General features: G+C 41.3%; 1 protein-coding gene across 8 annotated transcripts in view; it reads left to right on the top strand.

The window, feature by feature from the left end:
* LOC116054243 (rho guanine nucleotide exchange factor 28-like) overlaps positions 1-15676 on the top strand; it is a 41257-nt gene extending 25581 nt beyond the window's left edge. For 3 of the 8 annotated variants that reach the window (XM_031305688.2, XM_035998924.1, XM_035998928.1), the window contains 25 exons: positions 98-140; positions 1690-1779; positions 2388-2511; positions 3283-3427; positions 3703-3758; positions 5007-5064; positions 5619-5745; positions 6018-6148; positions 6262-6402; positions 6556-6806; positions 7364-7489; positions 7597-7714; positions 8309-8563; positions 8649-8725; positions 8836-9014; positions 9214-9314; positions 9440-9631; positions 10725-10856; positions 10975-11108; positions 11198-11245; positions 11363-11467; positions 11617-11781; positions 12797-13048; positions 13369-13747; positions 14608-15676. In XM_031305688.2, the coding sequence (XP_031161548.1) occupies positions 98-140; positions 1690-1779; positions 2388-2511; positions 3283-3427; positions 3703-3758; positions 5007-5064; positions 5619-5745; positions 6018-6148; positions 6262-6402; positions 6556-6806; positions 7364-7489; positions 7597-7714; positions 8309-8563; positions 8649-8725; positions 8836-9014; positions 9214-9314; positions 9440-9631; positions 10725-10856; positions 10975-11108; positions 11198-11245; positions 11363-11467; positions 11617-11781; positions 12797-13048; positions 13369-13747; positions 14608-14804 (3626 nt within the window). In that variant the 3' untranslated portion in view covers positions 14805-15676. The remainder of the gene's footprint in view (positions 1-97; positions 141-1689; positions 1780-2387; positions 2512-3282; positions 3428-3702; positions 3759-5006; positions 5065-5618; positions 5746-6017; positions 6149-6261; positions 6403-6555; positions 6807-7363; positions 7490-7596; positions 7715-8308; positions 8564-8648; positions 8726-8835; positions 9015-9213; positions 9315-9439; positions 9632-10724; positions 10857-10974; positions 11109-11197; positions 11246-11362; positions 11468-11616; positions 11782-12796; positions 13049-13368; positions 13748-14607) is intronic. The other 5 variants (XM_031305693.2, XM_035998927.1, XM_035998929.1 and 2 more) reach the window with 3 other exon arrangements.
* Positions 15677-15690: the final 14 nt, after the last annotated feature.

The raw sequence follows: 15690 nt of genomic DNA, 5'->3' as shown, positions 1-15690 counted from the left end.
TGGCTGATTCACTTACAATCTGTTATAATGTCTTTATTTGTATTTACATTTATTTCTGGCTTACTCATTTGCCTGTCCTTGTTACTCTACTTTACAGAGCAGAGAGCATTCAGCCCGACTGAGTCTACCAGAGAAAAGAGGTGTGTCATTTCATGAGTTCAGGAGCAGTCCCCCCATTGCTCAGACGTTCCTCCCTTTTTAGGCATCAGTCAATACGTTTACATGCACACCAATATTCCACTATTATTCTGAAAATGACAATATTCCGAATTTGATACAGGTCATGTAAACAGCAAATTCCGGTTGGATATATGGAAGAAGGGCTTTTTCCGAATATAGCATTTTCCGATCAAGATGTGGGATATTCCGGTATTATTCGGGTTTTAGAGGCATTGTTTGGACATGTATACAGCGCATTCGGAATATGCGTCTCAATCGGGGTTTTTACTGCAGGCTTATGCTCAGCTCTGTGCGTTGCTATGCTTTCTGTACACAAACCAACCAGCCATCAGTTTGCAAGGCTGGAGCCCCGATAAGAAGGAGAAACTACTTTTAAACATTATCAAAGACTTGGATATCAACAGGTTTTTGGATATGCACACACATCGCTACGCCGACCTTTTCAAGAAGCTGGTTGAAGGAATGAAAGAGGGACGCTGTGTGCGCACGGTCCAAAAAGTCTGCCGCTGCTTGTAAACGTTGAAACAATCCTGTTTTTCACGGCTACATGTAAATGGGAATATTAGTGGAATACTCACTTTCATTAGCCATGTAAACAGCTTAGTCTAAATATCGTCTTTTTTGGAATTAGGGCAAAAACCGGAATATTATGTGCATGTAAACGTACTGAGTGTTGACCAGTGGTTAGAGATTGGCTTAAATGTGCCAACATATGTGTGCGTTTTTATGTGTATATGTATCTCCAGTATTAAACCTGTGGTTGGGGTTTGAGTGTGCAGAATGTGACATACTTCCTGTTGCAAGGCAGAGGCCAGAATACGCTCTGATTGCAACCTCAAAATAACCCTGAATGAACAGCAAAACTTTCCCGGACCTCAGAAACATCTTAGCTAATGTCTAGAACACATAAACGATACTTGTAGCATGTACATATTGTAGTATGTATTTTGTATGTATTTTTTAACAGGCATACTTAATTGTCCTACCGTGACATTTTTTTTTTCATTTCATAAATCCCACAATCCATATTCATTTTATAGTTTATTTCATCTCACCGCCTCATGAATGTATCATGCGCTAATACATTTAGTTTGATAATAACCATGCGTTGCTAAAAGAGGAAACATTTTAGAAGATCATATTAGGCAATTAGATTATCTTATTACATCATAGGATTATTGTATTAGAATAGATCATATTAATACTACAATATTCACAACACCAGCCTTCATCAGACTCACTAACCATTTATGTTCATCATAATATCAGTATCCATCCATGTTAACAAAATATGGATGTTAGCTAATACATAATGTGGTGTACTAAATCACTATGTAGCACAAATATTGTATCCACGTGTAGTCATCTTAGTTTTCCCTACACAGTTTATTAGGCCCAGAAATAGTTTGCAGACTCTAATCTTAGACACCACACAGATTATTAACATTTTGAGTCTCCTGATGAGCCGAAACACAACAACCTGGTCTGAGGTGTGTTATATCCATGCAGGGTTTTGGGTTTCCGTAAGCGGGCCCAGTCAGCAGAGGAGGAGAGTGGCCCATCGCTCCAACACCTCACCCTCACAGAGTTCCTCAAAGAGTATGTTTTCACCAAAACGGCCTCACAGTCATGCATGTGTGGCTTAACTCAACCTAACCCCTTCATAAAACCATTCCCCGACTCATCCATTAACCACATGGATTCTTTGCAGCTGTCTGTGATCATATGTGAATCCTCAGAATTATATTAACACTTTTTATGTCAGGTCACAGTATATGTTTGTTGTGACATTGCATGTCTCTCTTCTTTACGTTGTGTAGCCTTTCGCCTAGAATGTGTAGTGTAAATAGCATACGTTGCTGTAAATAGTTGACACATTATTAATTGCATCTTGCCAAGGTTGAACTATAAATAGCATCCACTAGAGTCCATAGTGACTTCCAAGCATGCTAAGCATGTTGTTATGAGTAATAGTCTGTAGACCAGGGGTCCTGGAAGACTGTCTGGACATTCTTCCATTCCAGCATGACACCAATGTACCTGGTTATTTAACTCTCCTTACTATATTATAGTGTATATAAGTACTTAAATAATGATGAGTTTTCTAAAGAGCATGCATGTTGGTCTTGAATGCTGCAGTCTTCCACTACCCAAAATGATGGTAGGAGTTGTGATGGTTGCTGACTGAAATGTTAACACTAAAACAGGATCGAGGATGAGGAGTTGGATAAATACATAATCCCGTCAAAGGTCGAATCAGAGAAGTACAAAGTCAGCCGGACCTTCAGCTTCCTCAAGAGCAGGATGTCCAGCACTCGCAACAAGACCAAGGTGAGGATGCACAGTGGAAAATATGATTCTTGCTGGTACCTACATGTGTTTAAAACATGATTGAGAAATCCCTATAGTTGAACTTTATATTTAAAAAGTCAGAGCTGAAAGGCCTCCCAAAGTAGTGCAGTAAAAGTTTTACCACCTCTCAGACAGGCCAGGTCAGAATTCCTGTGCTGGGGAGCCATTGTCTGTGTGCGGTGCCTTTATTTGGCGGGGGGGGGAGTTCCTCTCCTCAGGTCTTAGCAACGGGACACGGTGAAAATATCCTCTTACATAATGCGTAGACCCCGCCACCACACAGTGTGAGAAGCCAAAACACATTCCATAGTACACTCTCAGTTTCATAAACACGCGTGCATGTTTTCAAGAACATGCTTCCAAATATGTACACACACACACAATGCATATGAACAGTCAAAAAACAAACATACACTCTCTGACTTCCTTGTAAAGTTTGATAAGAAAATAAACATTGCATTATCACACACATGCACAGAGGAATCCCCCTAATGTCCCCCTAAGGATAAAGCCGTCCCCATGGACCTTAACAAAGTAAACAAAAAAGCTCACTCAGAGGACTCTTTAGCTCAACTAACTCCACTTTAACATGTGTGTTTCAGCAAGAAGATGACCGCTATATGCCTCTTTGTGCCTGCTGCTCAGAGTCATGTTATTTCTACTTTGGTGGTTTACATGATATTGTGGCATTAGCTGCAGTAAATGTCAGCTGAAGGAGTATGTTTAAAATATTTATGACTTGCGTTTCAGGTGAAGGGGAAAGAGGTGAAGGAGGGAAAGGAGAAGTCAGGAGCCGCTAATGGACACCAGTTTGTTCCTGTGTCTCCATCTGGTCCCGCTTTCTGTGTGGCATGCGATAAGTCAGTTTCTGGGAAGGAGCTGTTGCAGTGCTCCAGTAAGTATTATACTGTCAGTACTGTTGTTGTTTTATGTCCTGTGGTGGATGAACTGTTTAGGGTTTGTTTAAATGTCTTTGCACGTGCCACCTTGATGTTTTGTTTAGCAGAAGACATGAAGTCAGTTTTCTTCCTTTCACAAAGTCAACATCGATTTTGAGGAGCAGGGTAGTTTTAAAGCCATCTGGACACTGAATCCAGAGATGTGGTCATTTTATTTATTGTCAGTTAACTGATGAAATTAACTGGGTTTTTTTTTTTTTTTTGTCTGCAGACTGTTTCCTGAATGTCCATAAAAACTGCAGAGAGTCTGTTGCAGCCTGTGGAAAGGTAACTACCATCACCACGCACTTCATTTAATCTAAAAACCAACACTTTATTTCAAAATTGTCATAATTATTTCAAATAATATTTTAAAGGAAAAATTCCCTCCCTCAGAAAACAACCTAGATACAAACAGTGTGGTGTCATATTAAAATATTTGCTAGAATGTCAAGAGTTGAGCTTTTTCTTAAATGCTGCATGATTTCATGAGTCAAACAATCTCTCTGGGAGAAACTCTTTTTCCGCCATTAAAGGGGCACTCCACCAATTATACACATATAGGTCAGAGTGAGCTCTACTCAGCCTAGAGACTATACATTTTTAACAAAAATATGCTATAGATGGCATTATGGGAAATGTGGGGGTCTAGCATTATTGTGTTGAGTGCATTTCCTTCCTCATAAAACATTTGCTAAGCTTGCAGTCTTCTTTTTCACTGCCTTTGCCTTTTATTGGCGCATTTGTAAGTTTCTTGGCGCGATACCAACAGAATAGAATCAAACCACCACCTGCACACGCTCGCTCAATTGCACAGGCGTCTCCGTGCGTGTGCATGATGCAAACAAAACGGGGACACACTTGTAGAAACATTGCTACATAGTGCTACCAGAGGTAAAACAATTCAGGTTGCCTTTAAGTACACAATTAACACTTTCTGAACTAAAAATCTGTCACACTCATGCCATTAATAGGCTACAGCTATTACTTTTGTTAATCAAACTCTCCACTCAATGTTCTGAATCCAATGGGTTTGCATATGATCTCAAAATCCATCTTGGGGAAATGATTGAAATTTGTAATTGTCAACCGACTATTTCCATTGGTCTGAGACGCGTGCTGTGTGGCAGCAACATCCCCAGTTCAAATCCAGCTTTTGTTGCAGGTCTTTCCCTCTGTCTCTCCCTGTGTTTCCTGTCACACTCGGCTGTGCTGTCTCATAAAGGCAAAATGCCAAAAAAAAAGAAATAAATCAGTTACTGAAGTAGAGGCCGGCTAAGAGGAAGCAACGGGAAGAGTAAATTCCAACACTTGGTGACAAAGGAACTCCTGGAATGTGTTGAACAACACAAACTGATGATGTATAACTAGAGTATCTGAGGGGTTCTCTTTAAAGTTTTTGTTTAGGCATAACTTGACTCCAGTATTGACTTAATTTGTTGTTACAACCACAAGAAGTTAATATTTAAAACACAAACACTATGATTTACAGCTGAAGCTGAAGCTTGAAGTTGATATGATTTTGTGTTTCCTCAGAAGCCGCAGGAGAGGAATGCATTGCTGACTAAAAGCAAGACCTTGTCTCTCCCACACAGTGAGTCAGAAATTACAGCGTGTCCCCCCTCCCGTGGTATCCTCCTTTGGTCTTTGATTAAGTTTTTACCTGTCCTCCCTTGTTTCTCCTGTAGTAGCCATTGCCCCCACTCTCCCCTCTTCCCTGTTGTTCTTTCACTGGTAAAAAAAAGAAGAAGTTAAATTTTAATCCATCTCAGTGGGGGATCTGGCCTGGGTTGTGTTTATGTGTGTTTGTGCATGCATACAGAGGTGTTTCTCTTGCATAGTGCAGAGTGTTTCTCTTGCATAGACAGGATCATTTTTATTTCTTAATTTCTTCACTTAGTGTTTGACAAAGGTGTCAATCAGCTTTGATTACTGCCACATATTGTCACATCTGCATGCCCAGTTTACCAATGAACGATAGCAACTGCAGACCTACTCACAGCTTTATTAGTTGGTTACTGTTACATTCAGTGACTACATAGATATAAACAAACCATGATGACATTGAAGTATTTATTTGTGGAATGGGAAAGCCTCCACGGTGTGAGTGATTCCTCTTCCTGCTCCCTGTCCTGGTCTCTCTTCCAGACTCTGTGAAAGACAACTCTCCAGCCTCCATTTTCTCCTCTTCGTCTACACTTCCCACGACGACCAGAGAGAAGAGAGAAACAGTCGCCCCTCTCTCCAAAAGCCTCTCCATCTCGATAGACAGCAGGTAGCATGGCAGTGTTACCATCACAGTGTATACAGTATCAACCAATACATCCATTCCATCCATCAATCTTTAGGTGGTAGTGGCCCAGCAAAATTGATTTAATTAATCTGGAGTTCAGCAAGCTTTTGTATCTATGAATTCCGATTAAAACGCACAATACTCAAAAAACTTGAATATTGGCACAAAATATCAGCCAAATGCGACTTCAGTCTGCAAATACTGGATTATTTTTTGTACCGTGTTCAGATCAAACTTATTTTGTTTCCGTACAGACGGCTGAGTGATGCAGCAGGGGTCGACAGTGAATGCAGTGCGACAGTTTGTGCTAACAGCTCATTGTCTGATGAGGGAACAGCGGTCTCAGTGACGCCCCCTTCAGCCGAGCCGCCAATCACCACACAGGGTGAGAAAGACAAGCTTGCGTCATAGTTTGTCACACCTACACACACATAACTCTGAGAATTACTGCAGAGTAAATTGGGATTTAGAAGAAAGACATTATTTCTGACTCTACAGATGCTGTTGATGCTCCTCTAATGAGCGACCTGTCAGCTGACCTGCTGGGACTTGAGGTGGAGTCATGGAGTCTGGCGGTCAGTCCAGAGTTTTGCAGGCAACACGCCAGGCGCACCATTAAACGACAGGATGTTATTTATGGTGGGACAATTGTTCATAATACAGTAATTTATACACATGTTTTGAAGGAAGTTGTTGAAATGAGTTACTGAAGCAGATATTCCACTTAGATTTAGCCAAATATTAGTTTGCCTTCTAGTAATACCATTATCCACTCTCAATGCCCCCATATAGAGCTGATGCAGACAGAGCTTCACCACATCCAAACCCTGACGGTCATGTCGGAGGTGTTCAGGAGAGGCATGCTGGAGGAGCTGCAGCTCGACTGGGACTGTGTGGCCCGGATCTTCCCCTGCTTGGACCCCCTGCTGCTGTTTCACAGAAACCTCTTTGGAGCACTGCAGGAACGCCGACAGGCTTCGACCCAACCGGAGAACTCCCGGAATTACCTCATCCATCAGATTGGAGATATTCTGCTTCAGCAGGTAAGTGGAGATTCATGCACATAAACACACACATATACATGTCTCTATAGACTTAATTCTAAATGGCACCAAGTAGGGTTGGGCGATATGGAGAAAATCAAATATCACGATATTTTTGACCAAACACCTCGATGTCGATATTGCAACGATATTGTAAGGTTGACAATTGGTGCTTTCACAAAATATCTTCCACATTTAGATTTTAGATAAATAACCATCATAATGTGGATATAGTGACTAAGTGTTTAAAGGCAAATAATAGAACAGCTAGAACAGTCTGGTAAGTTCAGAAAATGACATCACTTTACTGTAATGAGGCCTTTAAAACCAGGAAAAGACTAAACTTACCATGTAACGATATTACAATTCTTCAAAATCTAAGACGATATCTAGTCTCATATCACGATATCAATATAATATTGATATATTTCCCAGCCCTAGCACCAAGTTGATTTCCTGTTTCAGTGTATGCGAATACCATCAACTGACAGGAAGTTAACAAGGGGTCAGGTTGTTGCATAGCAATGGCATTTCTCTTCTTATGGACTCTTCATCAGTTCTCAGATGAACATGCTGAGAAGATGAAGCAGGTGTATGGAGAGTTCTGCAGCCATCACACTGAGGCCGTCAATGTCTTCAAAGAGCTGCAGCAGCAAAACAAAAAACTGCAAAACTTTGTCAAAGTAAGCTCCTGCTTTCCGTCCTCTTGTGCTTTTTTTAATAATGGGTTTACAGTAAGATGTCTTAATTGAGCAGGTACTCATTTTGGTGTTAACCTCTCTGCTCACAGCAACAGAGCAATAACACTCTGGTCAGACGGAGAGAGGTGCCCGAATTTATCCTGCTGGTCACTCAGCGCATCACCAAGTACCCAGTGCTGCTAGAGAGGATATTACATTACACTCAGGGTACGTCAGCTCTACTGTTTCCTCAACAAAACTGTAAACATATGCAACTTGTTTTTGTGTTGTTATAGCAACATGTTGGTAAAAATAGTTTCTAATCTAAATTTAGATCTAAATATTTGCTGCTGCAACAACAATGCATATTTTAGGCCAGACTGTTGCATGAAAAGTACTACTTTGCAACTAGATACTATATTAACTACAAATGAAGAAGTTATTCCTTGTGTCCACCATCAGGGTTCATACTAACTAAAATATTTTGTGCAAAGTGAGAGGATATTATACCTTTTGCATTCTTTTCTTTTTTTCCAGTGCTGGATGATGTTGCTGGTTTTAAATAGCCTGCTTGAGAATATTTGCTTTTCATGACTAGCAGTTAATGGATCAAGAAAGCCAATTTGTTTTTGAACTGATATGTAAGCAGAGAGCTGACATCATCGTCTCTTTGTGTACCAGTGCTTTGTATGGAATATATAAAGAGCCTAAATATCTGAACTTTTTATTTTAACCTTGAGTGCAGTCTTATTGAAAAACAGTTTTGTACAGGCTAAAACATGATTTTAATGTGACCTCTCTGTTACCTCTTTACCCGCACAGAGGGAAGTCAGGAACACTCTGACCTGTCAAGTGCTGTGGCTCAGATCCGTGACGTCATTGCTGCTGTGGACCTGACTGTGAATAAGTATGAGAGGTGTCAGGAGATGCAGGAAGTGCTGGCCCGGCTGGAGAACAAGAGCTTTGCCAAGCTAAAAAACGACAAGGTGTTTCGCAAACAGGATCTGCATAGCAAACACAGGGAGCTGCATTATAAAGGGCTTGTCTACTGGAAGACTGCCACAGGACGCCTGAAAGGTGTGCATTAGATCATCTGTGCCTCAAGATCTTTTGAGTTTACAAGACAACCAATCTACATGTATTTCTACTCTTCTGTTTTCAGATACTTTGGCTCTCCTACTTACAGATGTTCTGGTTTTCCTACAAGAGAAAGATCAACGTTTTGTATTTGCTGCTGTGGTAAGCCTTGGCCTGAAGAGCACTTTGAATTCAAACACATCTTGTCCAGCTGTCTATCCATTTCTCTCCATCCTTTGACCCATCTTCATGGGTTTTATCTGCTTATTCAGGACCAGAAGCCTCCTGTAATCCCTCTGCAGAAGCTCATTGTTAGAGAGGTAGCCAATGAGGAAAGAGGGATGTTCCTTATCTCCGCCTCCTCATTGGGACCAGAAATGTATGAAGTTCACACCACCACTAGAGACGAGAGGAATGCGTGGATGAGACACATACGTCAAGCTGTAGAGAGGTGTGTGTGCGCGTATGAGTGTCAATTCCATTCTACAGTTGTTTTTTTTCTGTGCAGGTATGCAAATGTCAGGGCTTCTACTTAGAATGTGTGTGTGTGTGTGTGTGTGTGTGTGTCTGTGTGTGTCTGTGTCTGTGTGTGCCTGGTTAATTTGTGTGTGTCTGTTACTGATTACCCAACCTACTGGTCTACCTGGCAGTTGTCCTGAGGAAGAGGAGGAGGAGGAGCAGCGGAATGCTGAGACAGAGGAGGCCAGGAGAGTGGCAGAAGTGAGAGTTCAGAAGATCACCAAGTTCCAAGGTGAAAACATTTGTGGGCCCACATTCCAATTCTATCTGTTACCTGTCCTTCTTTGTGAAACATTGCATCATTCTCTTAAAGAACCATAAACAACAAGTCCTAATCTTAGTGTTTGTTTTGTATAGAGACACTGTTGGGTCAGGACCAGCAAATCTGCAACAGCCTTGAGGAGAAGTTACAGCTTTATGCAGAGCTTACAGAGTTAACTCTCCATTCACCAGAACCTGTACCACATCGCCATCTGCTGGTACAAGCAGACACCGACAGTGAGATGCCACGGCAGGCCTCCTCACTGCTCACAGCTGCAGTCAGAGAAGGTAGGAAGGAAAAGCTGCCATGCAGCTACTGAATGGTGAGGGCTGCATGATGCTGCAGTCATGCTGCATTTAGTTCCAGAACATATTTGACAAGCCTAATAATTGCTAATGATTATGACTAGTGACTAATGTCATAAAATGAATGCAGCATTGTGGCAGACTTTTCAGTCAATTATCACTTTCAACAGCATTTTCACAATTATTTTAAAATACAAAAAATGTATTTTGGGTGGGGGCAATTCTATTTTGGTGGGCAGCTTAAATAAAATCCTTATGTGGGAAACACTTTGTCAAACACTTAATCTAATATAGCATTTTATACACAGGGGTTGGCCCCTTGCTGAAAGGGGGGCTCTAAAAAGCCTGTTTTTACACTTATGCATGCATTTTTATTCATCATAAACTATTTGTGTCCTTTTCTTAAAGCCCCTGGTACATAGCCATGGTACACCAACACTGGTATTTTTACTTATTTTGGCTGATTTTCAGGACTGTGTTCCCATGTGCAGATCATACTTCATCACTCTCCTGTCCTAAATACCTTTTTCACAGCATACATGTTGACATGTCATGGCAGATAAAGCACCACTATAATTAGGAAAGCTAATGGTGGATGCAATCCGTTGAGTTTTGCCATTTTCAGGTCCCTGTTCATCTGAAGGAATACTAACCATGTATGGCTTCCCAGGACACTTAAATAATGCCATCATAACTTTAGTTAATTCTATTAGGCCTTTCCTGCTATAACAAAGTCAAAATGTCTGCAATAAAAACTTGCACCTTCATATTTTTTATCTCTATATTGACTTTGGTCATCAGTACTGCATTGGAACAAATAGATATTTATATATAGATATTTGTTTTAAATTAGAATTGTGTATTAGATTTACAAACGTAATAGAATTACTCTGCAAATATCAATATGAATAAGACAGTCAAATACAATATCGTAACAACATGAAAGTGCAACTAAATAATTAAACAAATGATTAAAAGTATACTTTATCACTTTATTGTATACTGTAGGTTTATGTTAGTCATTGTTGGTTGGCATTTGGATAACAGAATAATCATGAGTTTTGCTACTGTGCAGCGGAGAACCTGATCACCATTCTGCAGGCTCGTGATGGCCTTACTGTAAAAGGTCCGAGCTCTCCGGTCCAAGGACCAGAGTGCTGCAGCTACAACAGCCACGGCAGCAGCATTCAGGAGTCTCCCTCTGAGCGTGAGTCACAGATATACACTGCAATTCTGAATGTCATTTTGTGATGATTGTCCTTAAGTTGACACACTACTTGACCTTTAACGATGTGAGTGAATCACTTCTTTTTTTGTTGCTACAGCAGATTATCTGAGCACCCTCAGTATGAGCTCCACCTCTCTTGGGTCAGACAGCGAGCTGACGGGGCTAGACAGCGTGTTGTGGAGCTCTGCTGTCGAGCTGAGACGAGGAGACACCAAAGGGACACTGTTAAAGGTCCAACCACCATAGTTTCCCATGAGTCGTGTTTGTTAATAAAATACATATGCATTATTGTTCCCCTTTAATAACACCGTTTTCTGTAGGTGGCAGAGAGCGTTCAGAGTCTGACTCAGCTTCTCTATAGTCTGCAGGTGAGAAAAGACAAGTTTCAGTATCTGTTGCTGAATGCATGAGTGAAAGTTAGGTTTTGTGAAAGGACAGGATTAGTAACTGGAGTGTGATCAGGTGTCTCCTCCTTATGTTGGCAGGCTGCTGTGACCCTCCAGGACAGCTGCTATGAAGTCCAGAAACTCCTTCTTCAGGAGGGAGAAAGACCTCCGCTCCGAACCCTCACTTCCCTTCAAAACAGTCTGGTATGAGATACATGATATTCATGTTAAAATAAATATTTTTTGCAACATGCATACCAGTGGTCAATGTTTTAGGAAGTTAGACTAGAATTCCGTTGTTTCTTTTTGAAATAATGAAAGAAAATATTAAACCAGTTTCTGTTTTTATCCAGGAGCAGGAGAGGCATAGGAGCATCGATAAGAAGAAAGAGGAAGTAGAAAAGAAGGGTTTAGAGAGTAAAAAAGATAAGGTGGATGAGATGAAGAAACTCCATGTGAAGCTGAGACAGGAGCAGCAACGCTGGGACAAAGAGTGTCTGGCCAGAGAGAAACAACAAGTAAGCCTCATGCTGATGTTCTGAGTTGAATGGACTCTGATGTGTCTCACTTCTTTGGCTCTCCTGTCTCTTTCTGTTGTTCTCATCTGACGGCAGTTTGGCTTTAAACAAAAGAAAATGTTAGGTTAGCATTGTGCACGTTGAGGCCTCACCCATAGCTTTCATCTGCGCCAGTTTCTGATCATATCACATCTCATTACCTTTTTACTTGTACCAAAGCGAGTCAAAAAGTCAAACACTACCGGTTGATATATTCTGCCTTTGACTAAATAATGAAATTAATAGAAACAGTCAGATTATAATTTCATTTCATCAACATGAAAAGTGAAGGCTGTCACATATAACAAACCCTATGAATTCACCTCTCCCTGATCAGATGTTTTCAGATAGCCTGATCAGCACATTATGTACAATGGTGTTCAGATGTTATTTTGTTGTGAAATGTTGTAACTTCCCTTTTTTTTAATCCCAGCTGGGAGTTTCTGCCTGTACATTAGGCTTACTGGCTAATTAGTTCTTAAACATTTGCAACACATATACTTGAATTTCTTACATTAAATGCAACGCATGAAAGGTATTTTGGTATAAAGTAAATCTGACATAGTGGAAGATGCCAACCATGGAAATATTGCCACCCCAGGACAATCCTAATACATGTGTAGAAATGTGCCGGTTGGGCAACACCAAAATGTGATGTTTTAGATTGTTGCAACATTTTCTATCAAGAGCTATTCATTGTGCTGTCATTACTTTTGCTTGTGTTTAGCTAAGTGCAGGTTCAAGAAAAATACACAAACAAATAATAAAATTAACCCAGAAATAAAAAATATAGATCACTAAAAGCTGTTAAAATGTTCTTACCCTAATGTACTTACCCTAACCTTGCACAACCCTATCCTAACTAACCCTGCATATCTTGCACATGAAGTTGCAGTAATTGTAGCAACTCTATTGTATCCACAGAAAAAGAGAGTGCCTCAACTTTCCGATGTGAATGTGCCCTATGTGTTTCCAGTGTGAACAGGACAGTGTGCTGGAGCAGCGGGAGCAGCAGTGCCTCCTAGAGGCCGAGCGGCTGCGCTGCGAGCGTGAGGTGCTGGACGCTCAGCTGCTGGAGTATCAGCAAAATCTGGACCGACTGAGGGAGGGCCAGAGGAGTGTTGAGAGGGAGAAGGAGAAAATCGAAGCCCAGCAGCGGCTACTGCAGACCTGGAGACACAACCGCCAGAGCAGCCTGCCTGTTACGATACCAATGGATGGATACAAGGTAAGAAAGGGAAGAGGAGAGACAGGAAGGTGAAGGTACAGTAATGAAGAGAAAGATGAGAACCAGTGGAGTGGAGATGATAATGTTTGTGTGGATCTGATTAATCAAAAAGCAAAGATATGGGCACCTGGGTAGCTCCGCTGGTAGAGCATGCGCCCGTATACAGAGGCTCAGTCCTCAGCGCAGAGGCTGCGGGTTTGGTTCCGACCTGCAGACCTTTGCTGCATGTCATTCCCCTTTTTCTCTAGATATAAAACACTGCACACTGCTAAGCAAACCATGTCACCTCTGCTTTTTCTGGGGTTGTTTCAATTTTCCAGGTGTCCAGCCACAGCCGCTCAGGCAGCCTGGATGCTAACTGTTCAGTGTACAAGAACGAGGTGGCTTTACTTGCCTCCCTCCAGCAGAACCACCTCCACCAGCCCGCCAACAACAACCAGCACCAGCGTCTGCTCTCTGCTCCGATTAACAACCATGACAGCCCTCTGAACAGCTCCAGCTACACCGCTAACATCGGCCTTAGTGCTAGCCTCTACAACAGCCTCAACACCCTGCTGAGCCAGGCACACAGCAAACAGCCTCCGGATGATCTGACATACCCAAACTACAGCAACAACCACGGCTGCCCCCGGCCTCTGAATGACACCATCCACCCCTTCAGCAGCAGGGTCACTGCACAGCCACAAAAGACCAACAACAGTAGGTGTACTTATATTCCTTCCAGTGTATAGTAATGGACAGCAAACAACATGCAGCCATTTGTCAACGCCTCATATAGTATACTGTACTGTATGTCCATCATTTTGCTGTAGGTTAGTCTCGCATTGCCAGACCTATCTCCACAGTGCTGCAAAGGAAGGTCTGGCTAGTCCAAACAACATTCCTGTATAGTAGAATAAACGGTCAGGGGTTGTTAGCATTTCTTTAAACCAATCACAATCGTCTTGGGCGGCGCTAAGCTCCAGATGCAGCGACGGTGACTCTGCAAAATGTTCTTGGAAAGGAACTCGATTTGGTGGAACATTTGCACCCTGCAAAAGAAAGCGCCTTATACAATATTAAATTAACTGTTCAAATTAACTGTTCACACAATACAGTAACGTGAGCTATTTTAAATTAGCTGAACACATGGTTAAACGTAATTTGCTGTGTGTATTTTGTCCATAGCAAATACCCGCCAATTGGTCCCAAAACGTCCCAGTTAGATAGTAAATGCTGTAAACAGATTCTTTGTAAATCTTTACAATCATTCCCCGAACGAACCAAGCAGGCCTGCCTTGTTGCACAAATCACGATCCAAATTTTCCTTAAAACTTGCTATTTTCAGCCTGCAACGTTGCTCTGAGGTTCCGGTTAATGTTGCTCGATGCGCCAGAGATTAAAGTTAACTCAAAGAAAGCGGAAATTGAGGGACATCCAGCTGAATTTCCGGCGTCACCGAAACTATCCCGTAGATGAACCGTCATCGATATAGACTAGCTGTAGGTTATTTTCAGCGAAAAAACGTATCTCCCTCCAAAACATTATCTTCTTCTTAAGCATTTCTGTTGTTCTTCCAGCAGACTTCAGCCCGCCGTTGGACAGGCGACCCCTAGGTCCCTGGAGGTCAGAGGTCACAGGTCACAGACTTTATGAGAATGAGGATGTCTACTCCTCGTCTCTCTCTCTTACACCCCTCCTTCCCCCGCAGGCCTACCTCTCTCTTGAAGGACAGAACGGGGAGGAGGGAAGCGAGGAGAACATTGTTTATCTCTGAGAACCTTTACAGAGAAACGAGCAATGCAAGCTGCCCGACATATAACTGGACCCAAAATAATATATCTGTTTCTTATATGTGTTTGTGTTTGTGTATATGAGTGTGTTTTTTTTCATTTTGAAAAACCTGATTAATCAAATAAGAGAATAGTTGCAGGGAGGAAGTATACACAGATATATGTGCCTTTATCAGTGTGTGTGGTGGCCATTCATCATTCTCTTCCTGCATCATGAAGCCATTGTGCCTTTTTGCAAACAAATTCTTTGTAAATCAGCTTCGATACTGGTAGCCCAAGTTTTTACTTCTACCATGATTGCACTTGTTTGATGGCAGAGTTCATTTGTACCCCAAACACTGGGACCTAAAGTACCAGGATATCAGGACAAAGTATTGATGTTATTTTCCCCTAAGCACTTAAAAGAAAATGGAAATATTTGAGAAGCCAATTGAGCCCTTCCCCAAACTATGTATGGATTTCTCCATGTTATCTTTTAATAATATTTATAGGGGATCTTGATCTAAAAGACAATAAAGGTATACTGACATTATTGTATAAATATTAAATATATGTATAGTTTTATGGAAAGGCTACCTATGCACACTATGTTGAAAGAGGAACTTATATTCCAATTGTTATTTTTCTCACTCAAGTGCCAAATATCTTGCTATCTGATACTGTAAGTGATTTCTGTAAAGAATGGCTGTATGTTTTCTGTTCATCTCCTTTTCTGATAATTTATTGTGTGTAAATTGCTTCAGTTACTGTCCACATTAATACTATTTTTGTTTGATATGTGTTCTCTTGTAATCTCTGTAATCAGAATTGTGTTGTGCCATATTAATATTGTGCTGACTATAAAACTATTGGCAAACATCTGTGTGTTTA

The sequence above is a fragment of the Sander lucioperca genome, chromosome 2 (assembly GCF_008315115.2).
Source record: "Sander lucioperca isolate FBNREF2018 chromosome 2, SLUC_FBN_1.2, whole genome shotgun sequence".
NCBI lineage: Eukaryota > Metazoa > Chordata > Actinopteri > Perciformes > Percidae > Sander > Sander lucioperca.
This window is presented reverse-complemented; position numbering and strand designations above follow the sequence as displayed.